The 20,568-nt window shown below is 36.6% G+C and overlaps 3 protein-coding genes and 1 long non-coding RNA gene across 6 annotated transcripts; 2 read left to right on the forward strand and 2 right to left on the reverse strand.

Annotated features, from left to right (window-relative positions):
• The first annotated feature begins 70 nt into the window (after window positions 1–70).
• Abi (tyrosine kinase Abl) lies at window positions 71–7,380 on the forward strand. Of its 3 annotated transcripts, none has more exons than XM_066286198.1 (9): window positions 71–276; window positions 494–789; window positions 1,236–1,431; window positions 1,496–1,672; window positions 1,723–1,901; window positions 1,991–2,141; window positions 2,420–2,589; window positions 3,049–3,217; window positions 6,925–7,380. In XM_066286198.1, the coding sequence occupies exons 1-9, from the start codon at window positions 249–251 to the stop codon at window positions 7,086–7,088; spliced, it is 1,530 nt and encodes a 509-aa protein (XP_066142295.1). In that variant the 5' UTR covers window positions 71–248; the 3' UTR covers window positions 7,089–7,380. The 3 variants fall into 3 exon arrangements, with proteins under 3 accessions (XP_066142295.1, XP_066142296.1, XP_066142297.1); XM_066286199.1 differs by having other exon boundaries at window positions 72–276; window positions 509–789; XM_066286200.1 differs by having other exon boundaries at window positions 74–276; window positions 2,012–2,141.
• Window positions 7,381–7,531: 151 nt separating this feature from the next.
• Window positions 7,532–9,301, reverse strand: RabX4 (RAS oncogene family member RabX4). Its single transcript, XM_066286206.1, has 5 exons — window positions 8,758–9,301; window positions 8,457–8,656; window positions 8,319–8,405; window positions 8,153–8,266; window positions 7,532–8,097 (listed from the first exon to the last, which is right to left on the reverse strand). Exons 1-5 carry the CDS (start codon window positions 8,879–8,881, stop codon window positions 8,005–8,007), a joined length of 618 nt encoding a protein of 205 aa, XP_066142303.1. The 5' UTR covers window positions 8,882–9,301; the 3' UTR covers window positions 7,532–8,004.
• A 2,254-nt stretch (window positions 9,302–11,555) lies between these two features.
• On the reverse strand, window positions 11,556–15,694 carry LOC136341334 (uncharacterized). The gene is made up of 2 exons (XR_010732493.1): window positions 14,969–15,694; window positions 11,556–11,847 (listed from the first exon to the last, which is right to left on the reverse strand). It is a non-coding gene; the product is annotated as an uncharacterized lncRNA (long non-coding RNA).
• An 863-nt stretch (window positions 15,695–16,557) lies between these two features.
• Window positions 16,558–20,533, forward strand: Ntan1 (N-terminal amidohydrolase 1). Its single transcript, XM_066286211.1, has 7 exons — window positions 16,558–16,763; window positions 16,929–17,126; window positions 19,422–19,487; window positions 19,544–19,726; window positions 19,778–19,986; window positions 20,046–20,207; window positions 20,355–20,533. The coding sequence occupies exons 1-7, from the start codon at window positions 16,730–16,732 to the stop codon at window positions 20,478–20,480; spliced, it is 978 nt and encodes a 325-aa protein (XP_066142308.1). The 5' UTR covers window positions 16,558–16,729; the 3' UTR covers window positions 20,481–20,533.
• The last annotated feature ends 35 nt before the right edge of the window (window positions 20,534–20,568 follow it).

Below are 20,568 nucleotides of genomic sequence, written 5' to 3' on the forward strand. Positions count from 1 at the left end.
TCAAGTGTTAAAAGAGCAAAAACTTGATAAGTCACAGTATGACATTTCTGACTTTAATGATGAATCTTGTCAAATTGACATGTTTACATTTATTTACCATATTTGATGTTTCTTGCGTGTCTTTTTAATTTACAATTGTTAATTTTTATTGTAAATTAAATTATTCTGTTCAAGTGTAACCATTATTATTACAGTTCTCCCTATATGCCAATGAGCTTTCAAAAATTTAAAGCTATGAGTGGCAGATTATGAGTGTTGCATATTATCAGCAGCAGGGTACGTACCTACTTATTTTAAATTTACACATCCTTTGACCACACCTTTGATCTCTTTACTGCTTTGGCATTTCGCTGCTCGTCTTCCATTATTGTTAAGTACCAAATAATAAGATTTCTGAAGTAATACCCATAAAGAGGTTGTTTTTACATAATCTATAATGTCTGTTGTGAACTTTAACTAAGTTATCAAAGTGATATTTTTCAATGGTTCGAAGCCTTTCCTTTCACAGGAAGTCCAGGAAAAGAATCAGGCGTCGTGAGCGACTGTGACACCATGGCAGAACTGGCAGCACTGCTTCGCTCTGAGATCCCGGAGGGTCGAAGCAATCTCACAGACAACCACACCAATTTACAAAGAGTAGCCGAATATTGCGAAGCCAACTACTTCCAAACCGACAACAAGAGGGGTGCATTGGAAGAAACAAAAAACTATACCACTCAGTCATTGGCAAGTGTTGCTTATCAGATCAATACTTTGGCCTACAATTTTTTACAATTATTAGAAATGCAGGTAAGAATCCCATTTTGCCCTTTTTTGAAAAGAAATTTCAAATTCAAAGGGCTTTAATGTGTCACCTTATGAATTCTAAGAACTTCTTGACACATTTTCTCAACAATTCCTTCTCGAAAATTTATTCATCACCAAACCCAAACAACTAAACCCTCAACCTATTGTTTATGTCTGCAAAACATAACTGCTTTGATCTCCTGGTTGGAAATTCTACTGTACAACCACAGCAGACATGATTATCTGTTAAGCAATCCTTTGGTAGAACTCATTTTGAAAACCCAATTCTTCTATCATTATTAGTGACAATGGTTTAACTCATAAAATTTCAGAAATATTTAATATTGTAAATTACTTAAAAAGAGGTCAAGTCTTCTTTGTTTTTAATTTCCACTATCTCTTGGCCTATTAAAACATAAAATTTAAAAGCAAATCATTTTTTCTGATAGTCCGCCCAACTTGCGGAAATGGAAAGTCAAATGAACCACATATCTCAGACTGTAATGATCCACAAAGAAAAAGTCGCTAGGCGAGAAATTGGCGTTCTGACTGCAAATAAAAGTACTAACAGGCAATATAAGATAATTGCACCTGCAAATCCGGAGAAGCCAATAAAATATTTGCGAAAACCCATTGATTACACCAGTAAGTTCAGTATCAAACTCGCTTGTTTTCCTTGCTTAAGGTAGTTGTTGATGTTTTCCTGTAGTATTTGATGATATTGGGCATGGTGTGAGGAGTGGAGGCACTCCCAGGCAAAAACAACGAGGATCCAGTTCTGGCAGTATTCACTCGGTCAATTCGATGCCAGGTAATCCCATGGTAGGCCCAGCACCTACCACTAAGCCCCCAACACCACCGCAAGTTTCAAGAACTTCCAGTAAAGGTTCGTTGTTTCCTCATAAGAGACAAGATAAGCCATAAGGAATTATTTAGTTTCCGTAACGGGAGGCACCCTTTCGAAGAATAGCAGGGAGTACCGTACTCCTCCAGCAGTGGCACCGCCTCAGGTTCCCAGTCATTATGCTCCCAATTATCCTTTGGGTCATCCGAGACGGGAAAGAGGTCCTGGTTACAGTGCTTTGCCGATCGCTAATCCCCAGTCGCAACCACAGGTAAGAACTTGAATATCAATTCAAATATGTCGCAATTTCGTGTTTTATAAATTATATTTTTGCCTAACAATTCTATATTATGCAAGAAGTTCGGTTTTTTTTTGGGACAGATCGGTATGGTTCATCCAATGACTCAACAAAATCATCAAAGCATAATTCAGCCGCAAACACCGCCGCCTCCACCCCCACCTAATTCGGGGGGTGGCTATGGGGGACCTCACGAGATCCACGTCATGCCTCGTAAGTTTGGGTACAAATACAGTATGTCCAAGGTAGATGGGGAACTCGTACAGATTTTATACAGGGTGGCAACATGTTATATTCAAGGTGATACTTCCAGGGAAAAATATTTATTAATCAAAAATTAGGAGACTTTTCCATTAACAAAGGAAGGAATTCTTTTCTTCCGTCTATCGATTAATTCTGAACCATTGAGACCCTCGTGCTATATTCTTATCTTGGACACACTGTATTCACAGCGTTGTCAAACATGAACTATTCTGTTAAAAATAATTTAGCACCTCCATCGCCGTTAATAAACTCCCAAGAGATGGTGCTGAGCTCTAATCAGCACCATCCGATGCTGATGGGCGGGCATCACGGTCCAGTGCCACATGGAAGCTTAGGGATGCACACTTTGTCCCACGCCCAAGGGCATCGAATGAGCCAAGCTTTGCAACAGCAATTGGTAAGTGTTTCATTAAAAAAATTCGTATATGTTCTTTAATTCCACATTTTATATATTAGCGAATATGATGTCTCACATTTTCGCCTTTTTGCCCTATTTTCATAGGGCTTATGTTTTCTAAAATCTTGCTATGCCACGCTTACGGGGCCCCACAATAGATAATTTTAAATTTTCTGTTCAATTATCTTTCTCAGATTTCTTCTCGATGCATTTGCCCTTGGAAAATACGACTGAAGCGTCACTGAAAAGAACATCTCAATGAAATCGATGTCTGATCCGCTTTTGTATTGGCACTCTGCTGTAAATACTGTTTTAAAAACCTATTTTCGTTTGAATTTGATTAATTATAACATTTTTTACAAATGTGTGAGATATGTCGCGAACGGATTTGCGCTATAATTAAGTAAATTTATTTAATTTGTGTATTTTTAATAGTTTTTTTCCTTTTTGCAATTTAAGGCCGCTTCAAGAGCTAGTGGTTCTCAGTCCCCACCACTACCACCTCCGCCGCCTCCCGAAGATGAACACGAAGCTTTTGGGCGTCCGAGAACGTCTTCGGGAGTTATGCCCATTGTTCCCGATGAGGACGATTTACCTGGTTGGGTTCCCAAGAATTATATCGAAAAAGGTTAGTTGAAATTAGGAATAGCGATAAATATCTCCACTTTAGCTCTTCTACACTAGAAACCAACATACACCTTACTTCTGAAATTTTATTAATTTTTAATTTTACTTTTCTGGATCTTTTTTCTTTCTTTGTTTCTTTATTATAATTTTTTTCTTTTCTTTTTTTCTTCATTTGTTTCTTTCTTGTTTTTCTCTTATTCTTTTTTTTCTTATTTTGCTTCTTTATAATTTTTTTCTTTCTCTTTTTTTTCTTATTTTGCTTCTTTATAATTTTTTTCCTTCTCTTTTTTTTTCTTCTCCTTTTTTTCTTATTTTGCTTCTTTATAATTTTTTCTTTCTCTTTTTTTTCTTATTTTGTTCCTTTATAATTTTTTTCCTTCTCTTTTTTTCTTCTCTTTTTCTTCTTATTTTGCTTCTTTATAATTTTTTTCCTTCTCTTTTTTTTCTTATTTTGCTTCTTTATAATTTTTTCTTTCTCTTTTTTTTCTTATTTTGTTCCTTTATAATTTTTTTCCTTCTCTTTTTTTTCTTCTCTTTTTTTTCTTATTTTGCTTCTTTATAATTTTTTTCCTTCTCTTTTTTTCTTATTTTGCTTCTTTATAATTTTTTTCCTTCTCTTTTTCTCTCTTTTTTCTCTTTTTTTTCTTATTTTGCTTCTTTATAATTTTTTCTTTCTCTTTTTTTTCTTATTTTGCTTCTTTATAATTTTTTCTTTCTCTTTTTTTTCTTATTTTGCTTCTTTATAATTTTTTCTTTCTCTTTTTTTTCTTATTTTGCTTCTTTATAATTTTTTCTTTCTCTTTTTTTTCTTATTTTGTTCCTTTATAATTTTTTTCCTTCTCTTTTTTTCTCTTTTTTTTCTTATTTTGCTTCTTTATAATTTTTTTCTTTCTCTTTTTTTTCTTCTCTTTTTTTTCTTATTTTGCTTCTTTATAATTTTTTTCTTTCTCTTTTTTTTCTTCTCTTTTTTTCTTATTTTGCTTCTTTATAATTTTTTTCCTTCTCTTTTTTTTCTTTTCTTTTTTTTCTTATTTTGCTTCTTTATAATTTTTTTCCTTCTCTTTTTTTCTTTTCTTTTTTTTCTTATTTTGTTCCTTTATAATTTTTTTCCTTATCTTTTTTTTCTTTTCTTTTTTCTTATTTTGTTCCTTTATAATTTTTTTCCTTCTCTTTTTTTTCTTTTCTTTTTTTTCTTATTTTGCTTCTTTATAATTTTTTTCTTTCTCTTTTTTTTCTTCTCTTTTTTTTCTTATTTTGCTTCTTTATTATAATTTTTTTCCTTCTCTTTTTTTTCTTTTCTTTTTTTTCTTATTTTGCTTCTTTATAATTTTTTTCTTTCTCTTTTTTCTTCTCTTTTTTTTCTTATTTTGTTCCTTTATAATTTTTTTCTTTCTCTTTTTTTTCTTTTCTTTTTTTCTTATTTTGCTTCTTTATAATTTTTTTCCTTCTCTTTTTTTTCTTTTCTTTTTTTTCTTATTTTGTTCCTTTATAATTTTTTTCCTTCTCTTTTTTTTCTTTTCTTTTTTTTCTTATTTTGTTCCTTTATAATTTTTTTTCCTTCTCTTTTTTTTCTTTTCTTTTTTTTCTTATTTTGTTCCTTTATAATTTTTTTCCTTCTCTTTTTTTTCTTTTCTTTTTTTTCTTATTTTGTTCCTTTATAATTTTTTTCCTTCTCTTTTTTTTCTTTTCTTTTTTTTCTTATTTTGTTCCTTTATAATTTTTTTTCTTTCTCTTTTTTTCTTTTCTTTTTTCTTATTTTGCTTCTTTATAATTTTTTTCCTTCTCTTTTTGTTCTTTTCTTTTTTTTCTTATTTTGTTCCTTTATAATTTTTTTCCTTCTCTTTTTTTCCTTCTCTTTTTTTCCTTCTCTTTTTTTTCTTATTTTGCTTCTTTATAATTTTTTTCTTTCTCTTTTTTTTCTTCTCTTTTTTTTCTTATTTTGCTTCTTTATAATTTTTTTCTTTCTCTTTTTTTTTCTTCTCTTTTTTTATTTTGCTTCTTTATAATTTTTTTCTTTCTCTTTTTTTTTCTTTTCTTTTTTTTCTTATTTTGTTCCTTTATAATTTTTTTCTTTCTCTTTTTTTTCTTTTCTTTTTTTCTTATTTTGCTTCTTTATAATTTGTTTCCTTCTCTTTTTTTTCTTTTCTTTTTTTTCTTATTTTGCTTCTTTATAATTTTTTTCTTTCTCTTTTTTTTCTTCTCTTTTTTTTCTTATTTTGTTCCTTTATAATTTTTTTCCTTCTCTTTTTTTCTTTTCTTTTTTTCTTATTTTGCTTCTTTATAATTTTTTTCCTTCTCTTTTTGTTCTTTTCTTTTTTTTCTTATTTTGTTCCTTTATAATTTTTTTCCTTCTCTTTTTTTCCTTCTCTTTTTTTTCTTATTTTGCTTCTTTATAATTTTTTTCTTTCTCTTTTTTTTTCTTCTCTTTTTCTTCTTATTTTGCTTCTTTATAATTTTTTTCCTTCTCTTTTTTTTCTTATTTTGCTTCTTTATAATTTTTTCTTTCTCTTTTTTTTCTTATTTTGTTCCTTTATAATTTTTTTCCTTCTCTTTTTTTTCTTCTCTTTTTTTTCTTATTTTGCTTCTTTATAATTTTTTTCCTTCTCTTTTTTTCTTATTTTGCTTCTTTATAATTTTTTTCCTTCTCTTTTTCTCTCTTTTTTCTCTTTTTTTTCTTATTTTGCTTCTTTATAATTTTTTCTTTCTCTTTTTTTTCTTATTTTGCTTCTTTATAATTTTTTCTTTCTCTTTTTTTTCTTATTTTGCTTCTTTATAATTTTTTCTTTCTCTTTTTTTTCTTATTTTGCTTCTTTATAATTTTTTCTTTCTCTTTTTTTTCTTATTTTGTTCCTTTATAATTTTTTTCCTTCTCTTTTTTTCTCTTTTTTTTCTTATTTTGCTTCTTTATAATTTTTTTCTTTCTCTTTTTTTTCTTCTCTTTTTTTTCTTATTTTGTTCCTTTATAATTTTTTTCTTTCTCTTTTTTTTCTTTTCTTTTTTTCTTATTTTGCTTCTTTATAATTTTTTTCTTTCTCTTTTTTTTCTTCTCTTTTTTTTCTTATTTTGTTCCTTTATAATTTTTTTCCTTCTCTTTTTTTCTTTTCTTTTTTTCTTATTTTGCTTCTTTATAATTTTTTTCCTTCTCTTTTTGTTCTTTTCTTTTTTTTCTTATTTTGTTCCTTTATAATTTTTTTCCTTCTCTTTTTTTCCTTCTCTTTTTTTTCTTATTTTGCTTCTTTATAATTTTTTTCTTTCTCTTTTTTTTTCTTCTCTTTTTTTTCTTATTTTGCTTCTTTATAATTTTTTTCTTTCTCTTTTTTTTTCTTCTCTTTTTTTCTTATTTTGCTTCTTTATAATTTTTTTCTTTCTCTTTTTTTCTTTTCTTTTTTTTCTTATTTTGTTCCTTTATAATTTTTTTCTTTCTCTTTTTTTTCTTTTCTTTTTTTCTTATTTTGCTTCTTTATAATTTTTTTCCTTCTCTTTTTTTTCTTTTCTTTTTTTTCTTATTTTGCTTCTTTATAATTTTTTTCTTTCTCTTTTTTCTTCTCTTTTTTTTTCTTATTTTGTTTCTTTATAATTTTTTTCTTTCTCTTTTTTTCTCGAGATATTAGCATGTGCCACGTAGAAGTTCATCCTAACCGGACACCCTGTATATAGTTTAGTTTATTAACCAGTAACATTCGTTAAACAAATAAAATATGCTTTTAGTTGTCGCAATATACGACTATTACGCCGACAAGGATGACGAGCTGAGCTTTCAAGAGAGTTCTGTGATTTACGTCCTAAAAAAGAACGACGATGGGTGGTGGGAAGGAGTGATGGACGGGATCACGGGGCTGTTTCCGGGAAATTATGTGGAGCCTTGCGTTTAACATTCCTTTACTATTGGAACGACACGTATATTAATAATAGTAGTGGTTAGATTTAGAAGAGCCAATTATTATTATAAGTGGAAATTCGTAAAAAAATTATCTAAGAAGTGTTTTCTATAGTGCTTTAGATGTTCTTATATCCAAAATAAGTATGTATTATTCGTTTGACGGAACCCTAGAGTTAATATAGTTTAAACTTGTATTAGATTTTTATGCAATTTTCTTTACTATCGATTATGAATAAGATAAACTTTTTAGGATGAGAATTGGAAAAATAAATTAATCAGTCTTATATTTGCGTTTTATTCGAAAATTTTAATAAATTTGCCCTTGAAAAAAGGTCTAAACTTTAAAGACCTGTCAGCGGACGATGTTGGAGAGGGAGATTTCTAAATTTAGGGTATACCTTCCTTTTCGCCAAATTTCCCAAATAAAACTATCAATTTCCTTAAAATTTAATATCTAATTTTCGCCTTAGAAACTTACTGCTTCCATTAGCAAATTTACTGCTACCATCCGCATCTCGCATTTACCTAATTGTACAATATATTAATATCGTTTAGACGTAAATTTGTCCGCACCCTGTACATTTTACTTACGTCTTAAATAAAGCTAAAATCACAGTAATAAAGCTGCAATTAAAATACCGATTATTTGAGCCGATTTAGAGTCTAATACTCCACGATAATTTATTGTAATAATTTAAAAAGTTAGTTGTGTCAGCTCTAAAATAAGAAAATACTTATATGGAGCCCGGGGATTTAAATGTCTACCCTAAGGCTACAATATTTCACTATGTGTAAACCCTAAAATTGGTTATAATCTAGAAAAGTGATGAATTTTTGAAATTCTACTTTTAATTAAAATCCGAATTACATGTGACAGTCTTTTTTTACGGAATTGGGGGGAGAGTGATTCAGCAACCCGAAGAGCAGGCTCTAAGGTCGCTTCTGGGATTGAGAAGATCGGATTTCTGGTCGTTGGGTGCAGAATCCAGAAATGGATAGTCCTGAAATGTTACACGTTCATATATAAACAATTCCTTACGCCTACTCCCTAGGTACCTTATGTTCCCTTTTTTCCCTAATTTTCCTAGCTAGGCACATGAAACAAGCTTCTATGTTAATGTTGTCTTTGCAGGACACTTCGAAAAAGGGCAAATCGAAGTGCTCTGCAATCTTCCATAAAATCTAAATTAGTTACGCATAAAACCGCATAAGTGTTAGTTACCTTCTGCCCGTTTTCCGTGTCCACCAATCGATCTCTGGACTCGCACTTGTTGCCTACCAGTACGGTGATACAATGAGGAGAAGCATTCTAGAATGTGGTTTTTCAGTAATAAAGGATTTAGTTCAATTTCGCACAGACCTCTTCGATGTTTTGCAACCAATAGGTAATGTGGTTAAAGCTCTCTAAATTGGTCACATCATAGAGCAACAAAATGCCCATTGCGCCCCTGTAATATGCAGTGGTCAGGGTGCGGAAACGTTCCTGTCCAGCTGTGTCCCAGATCTGCATCTTTATGGGTACTCCGTCCAGATTTATTATTTTCTGCTTGAAGTCGATGCCTCAAATAAACAGTTTTTTTTTAAATTAAATTAATTCAATTAATTGACGAAATAACCTGTGTCTTAGGTATGTGTTTAAGGGAGAATTTTCTCTTACTCACCGATGGTGGAGATGTAGGTATCGTAGTACCGTTCGTCACAGAACCTATGGACAATGCAAGTTTTGCCAACGTTTGAATCGCCTAAAACCAGGATTTTGTATGTAGCTGCGAAATCTAGCGCCATTTTTCCTGATAGCGTTTCGAATCGATTCTTTGTTTAGCTATAAAGGGCTGAGCATTGCTCCCTTACAGCTGATCTTGGGTATTGATTTTCGGAAATGAGGAATTTTACCGAGGCTATTCAACAAGTGAAGCTCATTATGCTATCAAAAATGAAGGGAATCGCATCGTCAATGATCACCAAAATCGTGAACCAGAACTACGTCAGCAACGTCCATTTCCATTTACAAAATGGCGGCTAAAACCCGTTAACTTTCACCAACTACGTCCGTCACTTAAAAACTAAACAACTTTGGGGGCTGAACAATCTGTGCGAGCTTAGAAATTCAATTATTTTATGAATAACAGCTATAAGCAACGTGTCGCGGTCCTGCAGTGGACCTCCTTCACTAAATTGTTCAGAAATACGTAATTTTTGTTAACAGTACGTTTCTGACGTGTGCAAGCACCTATTTGAATATTTGCAACATATATGTGGAGACAATTCTACTTTCTGACGGATGGAACTCGATTAGGGATGGGTTTCTCTGGCACCTATTCCGCCAATCAACTGGAATGTTTTCGTATTTTTTCTTTCGAATTTTTAGCACTAGCGCCACAGTGCGGCTTATTTTTGGTTAACCGCTGCGCTGTCATCGCAGGAGCACGCTGTATATCAGTAACTGCGATTTTCAAAATATTTCGCTTCTAAGTGCAAATACTGATATACGTCATTCATATACTATTTTACGGTCATTGTCTATTTTTCCGCTTCCATAAGTTGATAGATCAAGCTTCCTTGTTCCCTCACAGCTAACGTTAATGAAATGCGGCATCCGTCAATCGGCAGCTAATTGATTTCGTAAAGATAAAAGAGATTCGAAAACTCTGCGAAACGTACCAAAACCTACTCGTATATATCTGCTTCAACAGTGTATCACGGAACGCACGAAATGGCAGGCTTGAAGTTGATTGGTAGCGCGCCCTACCGATCCGGCAATGCATTAGCTCCCAAATTCGGGTAGATTTTTTCAGTGCGCACTCTTCGCTCTGGCTTACGTACCCAGATGACGCTCTACGAGAAATTATAGATTCCTTTGTGAAGAGTAGAGATTGCTTGGCGCAACAACATCTAGAGGGCACCACGTCAGGACATTTTCCTTAAATTGACTTCAATTTTTTATTGGAAATAATAATTATTTAAAAATCAGTACATTCACTAGATCCATAAAGAAAGCAGTTTGTTGCGGGTATAGATTTGTAGTTAGCGAGAAAATTCCCATATTCGTGATTTAGCTATATAATATCCTGCGGTTGCGGACGTTTCTAGTGACGAAGGTGGTTTTCATTGCTCTTCAAAAACGCCTTCGAGTATCTTAATGAACATCTTCAAACCAATATGAACAGTCCTATTATTGTTTTTTTTCCATTCGTTGTTGCGAACAAATTAATTGTTGACTCACGAAAAAATCATTCGACGTCGCTGTAATTTCTTTTTATTTGACAAATATTTTCTTTATACCCGTATAAGGACAGTGACGTACCACATTTAGCCTATGAATATATGCCTTTAGAACGAGCAAATTCATACGTCAGCAAACATAAAATCCTTATAATTCACAAGACAAATACCTACATATTTATTAATTGGGATGAGTAAGTAAAATTGTACTTTCAATAAGCGACCAATTAAACCTGGGCATGACGTCCGCTCTCGCCGTTCCCATACCCATTACCATCATATAGTCCCGACTCGAGAATATAAAATAAACCAGAAAGCCATATCCATAGATCATAAACCATCGAGTTAACGACCTGATGGAAACAAATGGATGCTGGAATCTTTGAAAAATTAAAAAATTCTTTTAGATATTTCCAATGGTTATTAATGTGCGAAGCGCAAAGCCGCGTGTCTTTTAATAAATTGCCGATCCGCACTGCGAAGAATTTCTTCCGAGGTCCGTCTTTGTCTTATATGAATCCGCCTCGAGGATGGCTTCATAGATAAATTATTAGCGACATGAAATAAACGTGGAAGAGTAATTGTTATCTAAATCCCAATTATGCGTATCGAAGCAACTACCAACTTTCTTCTAAGACACAAGCCTAATGGTGCTTTTTGCTGGAGCTATTCCTTTTTCCTCTTCTCCCCAAGATGATAATCTTAACCGATTCGTGGTTAAAATCGCCCTCGTCCCGATACGTTTCCTTGCATCAATCAGGAGAGCCATTACCTAAGACTCCTCTGGCAAAGCTAGGAATATTAATTTTCTTGGTCAGCCAACCGGCCATTTATCAGTTTAATCCCTGATCATTTTATGGAGGGTAAATAACACCTTTCAGCTCGAATTTATTCGATTTGATAGGAATCGATTCATCCTGTAGTGTACAGTTTGGTTTATGCGGAAATTATTGCTTTAGGTTGTTTTAACTGTATAACGCCTTTCGGTGCGAAAGTCAACTGCAAACGTTCAAATAAACGACACGGGGTCGTCCGGTGAAATGTGGAATAACTTCAGACGAATTGTACGTTTTCTACATGCCCCGGTGCCGATTAAGTGCATCGGAACAGCGCGAACTATGCGAAAGCCCCTCCGACTCACAATACAACAATTTACAGGAAGTGCGAATTCCGGAAGGAAGCAGGTACCCAAGTGGGGAGCTGCAAATTTATTTTCTATAACGTGTGAAATATGGGATTATTCGCACCGTAAAAATTTATTTATTTACACATATAGACATTAGCAACCATCACTAAAAAGGGGCGGCTACGTGATAATAATAAAATGGCGCCGATCCACAAAGAGACTGCGGTCGATTTCCGCTCCTGGACATTGTGGCCGAACCTGCAGCGGTTTTGTAGAACATTTTTGGAAAACCAGCACTTTTGGAGATTCGGTCGATTTCTAACCGTTTAAAAGGGGATGCGTTGGTTCGTGCGTTTTAAAGAAAACTCGATGGTTTCTGGTCGCGTCGGACGCACTGTCGCATCTGCAATGGGAAAAACCGCAAAATTGAATTAAAAAAAAAAAAAAAAACAAACAAAAAAAATCGCCACATTTGCAATTTTCGTCCAAATTGGTGCATCGTCGACGAAATCGATATCGAGCACCTGCGACATTTTTTTTTCGCATTTTTCGCAACTCGGTCCGTGCGAAGTCGCTAACTTAATGAAGTTACAGGGCGAAGCGCGAATAATCTCGATTTTGCATTAGATCGTCGCGACAAAAAAAATAGACCGTTGAGAGAATAATTATCATTATCCCTCGTCTCAGGTACGGTCCGGTCAGATAATACGCGATTAGATCGGAATAATCAATTTCGTGGGTGCATTCCGCCGCGTGTCGACGGTCTTTAATTGGTGTAATCAGCCGCCATGGTACAGTTAGTCCTCGGCATTTCCGTGTAAAAACATCACGCCCGGACCGAGTCGTGATTTTCGCAAACTTAAACGGACTCTTTCCGTTTACTTATCAGCTTATATTACCGATTATTTATAGAAAACCGAAGGTGGGCATTAGCCCGAAGTCCGTCTGTTGAAAGCCGCTAAACATACCTAACTGTGCCATAAATTTTAACGTCGTTTGCTAAATTGCGCCAACACCATTTAGGGCCGAGGTGGACCTCTGTAATAAGCACTTGACGCTCAGAATGCTCAGAAAGGAGATTACCATCTATGATGGACGTCCTTTGACTGCTTTGTATTTATTTTCAGGCCAAGCACAGCGAAGACTATGAACAAATGGACATTTCTAGGGCCAATAAATCAAAGTCCTGACAACTTTATTAAGGGGATAAAATCCGCGGAAATGCTAAAATCGAGGCCCGGTGTTGGGCAGCTCGCTGGTTTCAAAATTTGACCGAATAACGCCAGAGTTCGAGTGAAAAATTTCAAAAACGCATGTGACAACAGGTGAAAATTGCCTTTCCAAAAGTATATTTGGTCCTGAACAGCTTTGAAAATGGTTCAAGTCTGCAATCGGTAACTTTTGCCATTAATAACGTAATATTGTCGATGGACTGGGTGTTATTCCTCAGCACGTCACACTTCTTTGACTTATCGCATGTTATCGGATGCTAAACGGTATTTGTCAATAAGGGGCGACAAAAGTGTCGATCTCGCAAGGTTTTCACGAAAAACGACATCGGCTAAAGGAAGAGAGATACTCTTCAGGAATTTTGACGTTTTTCTCGATATTTCGCGAACCGTTTTGAAATATTAACTTAACAAACAGAGACGAAAAATACCTTTGTCAAAGTTTCATTTTTGTTCTTCGCATTGCCGAAATTGGGAGTCGGCGACAGTTGTTTGGAACATCCCGTAGGCCAACAATAGCCGCGATATTCAGAGTTGTATTGCGCGATACCTTAATCCACAGGCAGAGTTTCTCCGATCGACTTACCGAAGTTCTTGACAATGGCGAACGCGATTGACGGTGCTAATTGAAAAACGGTCAATTCGAGAAAAGAAAAATGCGAAATTTTCCACCGTTAGCGACTAATTCAAGACTGATGATTTGATTAACGGCGAACAGCACTTTTGATCAGTTGAACCGAATCTCGCAAGATTTCGGAGAAATGGTACTAAATGCATCGTATTTTAATTTATTGGAAATTCCGTAAGTTCCTCCGCCATCAATCACTCAAACCGAGTAAATGGATTTCGCCAAGGAAAACGAGGTTGCATGGTGGTATTTTTCAGCGTTCCGCAGTACTGCCCGTTGAAAATGTATACGGCCAGCATGTACCGTAACTTGAAGCGTAAAAATATCGGCCACGATCTTCGCTGCTGGATCCTCCTAGCTCATCGTTCGCTGGACGTTTTAATAACCAATTTTCCGTACCCGTAATTAGTTCCTGTTCTGGGTTCCATAGGTTCTTCAAGCCCGCATGACATATTTCAACGCTATCGGACCACAACTGTACGACCGTCAATTTACGGTGAATTTTTCCGATTAATACTTCACCAAATAACGAAAACGATCGATGGATTAAATTGCCAAGTTTGCCGAAGCCTCAAAGATCCATCATCTAAAATCCCGTGTCTCGATTTGTTACCCTAAATAAGGACCGTCTCGCCTGTAGTCCGAATTGTCGAAAAATAATGAGTGCCCATTCAGAAGGACGATATCTCAAAGCGTCTCAAGGGATTGCCCGGAGCTATTGAGTATCGGGAGCTTTCACACCTGGCCAAAGATGGCAAATAAAATATGACGACGATAAAACTGGAGGTTATTTGCCTGTTCACGCACTAAAATAATGGAAATTGCCGATTTCCGATAGTTGAAACGGAAACTGCCCCATACGGGAATTGTTATTCGGCCATTGTTGGTCAATGACGCAGCGCCCGGCGCTCCATCTGCCGCCCGAACTGAGACTCGATGGTGGTGCCATCTTAATTTCGACCACAAACGAGGCCCCCTTCGCAGACGTTCGTCAGTTTGACAAGATTTACTCATGATCAACGGTGAAACTAACCGAATTAGAGTTTGACACCTCTAGAGCGGCTTGCGCGACGCTCCAAATGTGTCCGCACATGTCGCTGTCGGTGCCTTTGGAACCGTGACCTGTTGCGATGTCAGTGAAATTAGACGAAAGTTGTTCGATTTGACGATTAATTAAAGCCGAATTACAATCGTTACTCGCAATATTGGAAAGGGCTTTTCTTCCCCTTTCCGTGCTTAACTCTGGTGGGGGGCGCGCGCGACGGCGGAAAAACTGAAATTTCTAAGTTCGACGCGATCAAATTGCCGAGCGGGCGCGTTCGCCATTTGGCAAAAAGACTTTCGCCCTTTCCGCTTATCCAGTCGTCGCGGCAACAGTGAAGCCCCCTGCGGTCCGTTATGGCCGAAATATTGATTTTTACTTCATTTTAAAAATGAATTTCCGCACTGAATCGACGACACGGTACGGACCGATGGAAATGCTAAAACTTATCGTCGATATCGCAACACTCCACGTCCTCCATTACGAACGAGCTGAGACGTTTGAGAATCTTATTTTTTTTTTTTATGTAGCTTCGCCCAGAGAGCGATATCTTCAAGGAAAACGATTAATTTTTAAAAGGAAATTATGAGATAACGAAGAGACAGATCTAATAAATCAAACTAACCTTTTCAATCTGGGGTCATTCCACATATTGGATAAAAGCTGATAAACGCCCCGGCATTATGTATTACAGTACGACTGTTTTGATTTAACATTTCAAGCCATAAATATATATGCCGCTCCTTCGATTTATCGTCAGAGTTTTCTCCTCCGGGATGAGCACGAGGAGCGTAAAAGAGGAGGCAGGGGGCATTTACCTAAAACTTAGAACATATTGCGGCGATTAGCGATGGCTCGTCAGTAAGTACATGCAAGCGGCCCCAATGGGGCATTAGAGAACTATGAGATTTTAGTTTCAGAAACGGCATTTCTTACACCAAATATCTCTTACAGTAATTTATCTCGAGTTATCCGATCTTATCACCGCGGTAGATCGTACTCGTTCAAAGGGCCTGATCTTGACAAACAGGCCAAACCTCCACGACAGTTCTAACCAACCCAGTGGCCTGTAATTTACCACCAGCTGTTTTGATTCCGATATCATTACTCCTACACCTCCGGCTGGTAATCCGACGGTTAGCGGACGCGTTTAGTTCTTGTCCGACTCCGCATTCAGCAGCTACATTACCATAGAGCACCCACCGCACTTTGTTCACTTGCCCTGCAATAATCTCTCAAGTGGTTAAATCCCCCCTACCGAAAGGTCCCCAAGTGGTACTTAATGCATTAGTGATTAATCAGTGTTTCCGGCAGGTAAGTCCTAGTGACACGCGGCTTTCCGCGGACATTTTTCCAAAATCGTAGCGTTTTTTTTCTCTCTTATTGTTGTTAAAATTGATAGAGATAAAACGGCTATTATATGACGCTTGTTTTCGTCAATTATAGTGCTGTTATGAATATTGTAATCTGTAATTACCAGCCAGTAGCGCTAATTTGCGCGTTAAGCGTCGGTCTCTTATAATCGCGGGAGCAAAGTCGAAATATCCTCAAAAAAAAAAAAAAACGATAACTCTCCGTGAGTAGAACTGCTGACAGAAAACCGTCATTATGCACGGGTTTGGTGGTGTGCCTTGTTTGTTATCGGCCCGTAATTGGTCATAAATCACCGTCGCATTTCACACGCGTGAGTAAAATTTATTTACATGCAGCTGCGATGAGGAAACCTCACTCATCGCGTATGCGTCCACAACTCATTCACCTTGAACCGTTCTCTCGTGGATAAGTAACTCTTTGCTCTGCTTGCCAGTACTTCGAACGTGTTTCAATGCATTAACCAACTACCATTTGAGCAGGGACGCTTGTGATTAATCGCTCCTGCATAATCAACCGAATAGACCACGCAGCGTGAGGACGGTACTCATTTTACTCGTGGATAATCGCACGCTTTACTCCGTCTAATGTCGTATGATTTAATGGTCGTGGTTACTGAAAAATTGATTTTTACGAAGGAAACATAAAAATCGTCCTTATCATACGCGCATCGAGGCCTATAAACATTATGCTAATTTATTCCGAGTATGCGAACAGCAAAACCAAACCGCATGAATATTTAAACGATTTTCGAAATAATACCCGATTGTGTCGATAAAGGCACATTCTATTCAGTTTTTAGTTACTATTCGGAGTCTTTTGTTGGACAAAACAGGAATTTACATAATAGATCTGTATCGCCGCGGACTACATTAATAATGCATCGTTAATTGAAATCGTTGTCTGATGGCGTTGAGGCCCAATCTCAATTTGAGCAGGACTTCACCGGATCAAATTTAAAATTCGAAATCGTGCTCGAGATATCCAAAAGCAGATAATCGACCACATAAAACCGATGCTTATCGTCTTTTGTATAGAGATGTTTATAGGTAACGAACGTATAAATAAACTAGTCAAGAGAGAGCTGAGAGCTTTCAGGCACATTGTCAGGTCGGCTTTCTTGGATTTTCTAATTTAGATTTTGATTGACCATCGTGTGAAAACGATTAATCAAATCATGGCGAGGGATTCAAACAAATTGCTCTTATTTTCAGATCGAACTATCATGGTCCTGGTATTAAATGGAGTTTTGCAGGAAGATTGTCCTCCAGATAGCAGGGCTCTCTACTTGAATCATCCCGTGTACCGAGAAACCGCAGCGCAATTGTTGGTCGTACCCAATAAGGTTATTGGTCCCGTTGGATTACTTTACGTGCTGCAGAGAGAGCTGGCTGCTACAGTACCTCATGACAGTAAGACTTATTTATTTCCAAGTTAATGAATGATAATGTCTGTACTCCACTGCATAGGTATTGCATTCAGTGTAGCGCACCATGCAAAACTACGTGCATGTCGCGTATTGGGCATGGGCGCAAAATTGAAGCATTTTTGCCCATTTGTTGGGTCAATATTATTAAACGATCTTGAGGGCGAACGCTCGGCCAAATCTGACCCCCGAAATTCGGGACGGGATTGTCGAGTTTTGGCAGTCGCGATCGGTGCATTTTTGAGGAAATTTACAAGAGGGAGGTGTCCATTAAAAAGGGCACAGGAGCTTCACATTAAGGACGCACGTCGCGAACACCAAAAGCGCTATTCACCTTAATTTTGACTAATTTCTCTTCGTCCCGAGTGTCTTTTCGCCGAATTTTCGCGAAAAATCACAAAGCGAAAGTGTCCTTCGACATGGACAATGGGTCTCGTCACTAAAACCGCGTGTGGCAAGTGCCAAAAGAATTATCTGGGCGAGGCTTGATCAAATTCTGTTCACTCTAATGAACCTTTTCAAACGATTTTTATAAAAAAATTCACAAATGAAGTGTATTCAAAATGGACACTGCACATTCGTATTGAAACTATGCCAGGTTTCTAGGAGTGCAAACTGAAGTTAAAAAAAGTTCTCACCCCCGATCGGCAATGTCGCAGGGGCGGCAACCCCTTCGTGTTTTCAAAATGGGACACATGGGCCAATCACGCATCACGTTAAAGACCTCCAATTCTCTAAAAAACCGTACCAAAACGTTGGTATTTTCATTCAAATTGTTTCATAATTCTTAATTTTTCGAGAGACGTCCGAAAGTATTCTCCAAGTAATAACACAAACGGTCTTCAAACTCTCGTCGCACATCTTCAAACATCTGTTGTGGAAGCTTACGGCAAATTTCTACAATTCTTTCAAGTAACGTTGGAAGATCCCGTACAGGAGCCGTGTAAACCATACTTTTGAGACACCCCCGAGGGAAAGAGTCTAGCGGTGTAAGGTCAGGAGATCTAACTGCCCACTCGATGGTACCATTTTTCCAGGAACGTTACTTCTTGCACACAACCATCCTGTTGAAAATGTAACAAATCCTCATCCAACATTGGGCGTCCTTTACCGTCCAACTGATTCTCCAGAGAGTCGGCGATTAAGGCATTGATTAAATTCTGAACCAAGTCAACAGTGTTGTCCGTTTAAATTGACATCAATGAACGTTAAAGTCCGATTATTGGACTCTCAAAAATTCCTGCCCAGATATTAAGTTTTCATGGTCGTTCCAGAAACTGATGGGGGGTAGTATCATGCCAAAAACGACAGTTCTGTCGGTTAACTTCCTCTTCCAAAAAGAAACTTTCGTCACCGGAGCGAATATTCTTGATTAAAGTGGTAGTTTCATCAACATGACAGTTCTTTTCTTCACAAAATCTGGTTCTCCTATTAGGATTATCTTCTACAAGTTGCTGGTGGACTTGGAGCTTCTAAGGATGAAACTCGTGCGTCTTCAACATCTTACGAACTTAGTTGTTAGATGACCCAATTACTGAAGAAATCTTTTATAAAAAGGTGTGTTCTGCCGCAAACAGCCTTAAGGCTTCAGTACTTTAATTTGGGGATCATCGCGTTTTGCCTGACTCACATGGAACACCGATCTAGTTTTTGTGAGTTTATCGACCAAACTCTTACCATGCTGGCGACTTGAATTCTTGCCAGGATTATTCTGATTGGAAATCTTGGCCGTTGTTGCGCTCCGTGCAAAGAAAATTATTTTCAACTTTCTTCCAAAAAATAAACCATTTTTACACAAACAATAACTGTACTGTTTTGATTATTTCTCAATAACGCTGTTTTATTAGAATTGATACGGTTTCCAACAATAAAATATGTTATTACATACTGCGATAAATAATAATAAAAAAGTAATGAAAAATTATCTCGCAAGTTGATACATAGTCGCCTCTCTTGTTCGTTCTCTTTTCGATAATTTCACGGAATGACCTATTTTTTCAACTCATTTTAAATAAAAAATATCAATATTTTAGCTCGGTCCTTTAGAGAATTCGGAGACCTTTGAAATGATATGTCACTTGACCCATGTTGGAGGGATGGCCTTTCTCAATACCCAAGCGGTTGCCACCCCTACCATATTGTCGATCCGGGGGAAGAACTTTTTTCATTCTTTCTCTTCCCCCTCCATACGAGCGAGGTGGCAAATTTCTAAAAATACGCACGGCATGCGGCATAAACCGAAAAATTCTCCTGCTTCTAAGCCTTTTTGTTTGATTTGCAGAAAACGTCACCATCCTGGGCTCCGACGACGTCACCACCTGCTTAATCGTGGTAGTAAGACATTCCGGTAAGTTTTCGATGCGAATAAAGTTTTAAATTAACATATTAATCCCCTAATTAAAGGTTCCGGGGCTGTGGCCATGGCCCATTTGGACGGGTCCGGAATCGACGAAGCGGTCTGCACTATGATCCAGAGGGTGCAAGAACTGGCCTTGGGTTACCCCGAGGGACGCATCGAACTGCAATTGGTTGGCGGTTTTACCGATGCTCACAGCTATTCTGAAGATATTTTCTTCTCTGTTATGAGTAAGACAATCCCTATTTTCAAATTAAGGGAGTAAATTTTTGTCCCAAAAGGTTCCTTCCACAAGCATCCAGTCGAGATCGACCTTACGTTGGCTTGTTTGGGTGAGCTGAACACCCACATGAGAGGAGGAATTCCCTGGCCCATAGTCTATGGAATCGGCATTAATACGAAAACTGGGGAGATATTTCCGGCCACTTTTCCAGATAAAGGGCCAGATCAACCTCTACGGTTGGCTCGTCATCTGACGGGAATTCCTCAGGTAAAAGCAGCCTTTCTCCTACGTATTGCGAATCATTGTTTTACATCCGACCTCGTCAGGTTTTAGACATATACGACTGCGCTCTTGGTCTCCTAAGAATCGGCCCTTTCAATTACGAACCTTTAAGAGGTGTCGATTTATGGTTGGAGCAGACCGATGAGTTTATATTGCAGCAACTGTCCACGTCTCCTGAAGTTCAGCCTCCACATTTTGTCATGCAGGTTCGTACCTGAAGCTCAATAATTGATCAGATTTACCGGGAACCTTATCTGGAAGATGATTTCCATGGAAAAGTTAAAATGAGAGTTTCTTTGGAAGTTATCTCTAGGTTTTTTTTCCAAAATTTGATTGACTTATTGTGATTTTAGATTCGAGCAGCTCTGAAGTACATCCAAGACAATCAGTTTCCGGCAATAACAGTTTTCCGAGATAACAGACCCCATTATTTTAGAAGAGACGAGCACACTGGCTTGTGGTGCCCCGTTCGATATTGAATATTGATCTGTACAGATAACTAATATTATACTATTAAAGTTTATGGTTAGGACTCAGTGTTTTTTTTTTTTTTAACAAAACGTACTG

The sequence above is a fragment of the Euwallacea fornicatus genome, chromosome 9 (genome assembly GCF_040115645.1).
Source record: "Euwallacea fornicatus isolate EFF26 chromosome 9, ASM4011564v1, whole genome shotgun sequence".
NCBI classification, from domain to species: Eukaryota; Metazoa; Arthropoda; class Insecta; order Coleoptera; family Curculionidae; genus Euwallacea; species Euwallacea fornicatus.

Coding starts and splice junctions, on each gene's coding strand:
- Abi (XM_066286198.1), top strand. CDS start 249: ATGAGTGTTGCATATTATCAGCAGCAGG. Junction 790..1,235: donor TACAATTATTAGAAATGCAG/GTAAGAATCCCA, acceptor TTTTTCTGATAG/TCCGCCCAACTTGCGGAAAT. Junction 1,673..1,722: donor TTCAAGAACTTCCAGTAAAG/GTTCGTTGTTTC, acceptor GGAATTATTTAG/TTTCCGTAACGGGAGGCACC.
- RabX4 (XM_066286206.1), bottom strand. CDS start 8,881: ATGGCGCTAGATTTCGCAGCTACATACAAAATCCTGGTTTTAGGCGAT. Junction 8,657..8,757: donor TACCTACATCTCCACCATCG/GTGAGTAAGAGA, acceptor TGTTTATTTGAG/GCATCGACTTCAAGCAGAAA. Junction 8,406..8,456: donor GGTTGCAAAACATCGAAGAG/GTCTGTGCGAAA, acceptor ACCACATTCTAG/AATGCTTCTCCTCATTGTAT.
- Ntan1 (XM_066286211.1), top strand. CDS start 16,730: ATGCTTATCGTCTTTTGTATAGAGATGTTTATAG. Junction 17,127..19,421: donor TGCTACAGTACCTCATGACA/GTAAGACTTATT, acceptor TTTGATTTGCAG/AAAACGTCACCATCCTGGGC. Junction 20,208..20,354: donor CTCCACATTTTGTCATGCAG/GTTCGTACCTGA, acceptor TTGTGATTTTAG/ATTCGAGCAGCTCTGAAGTA.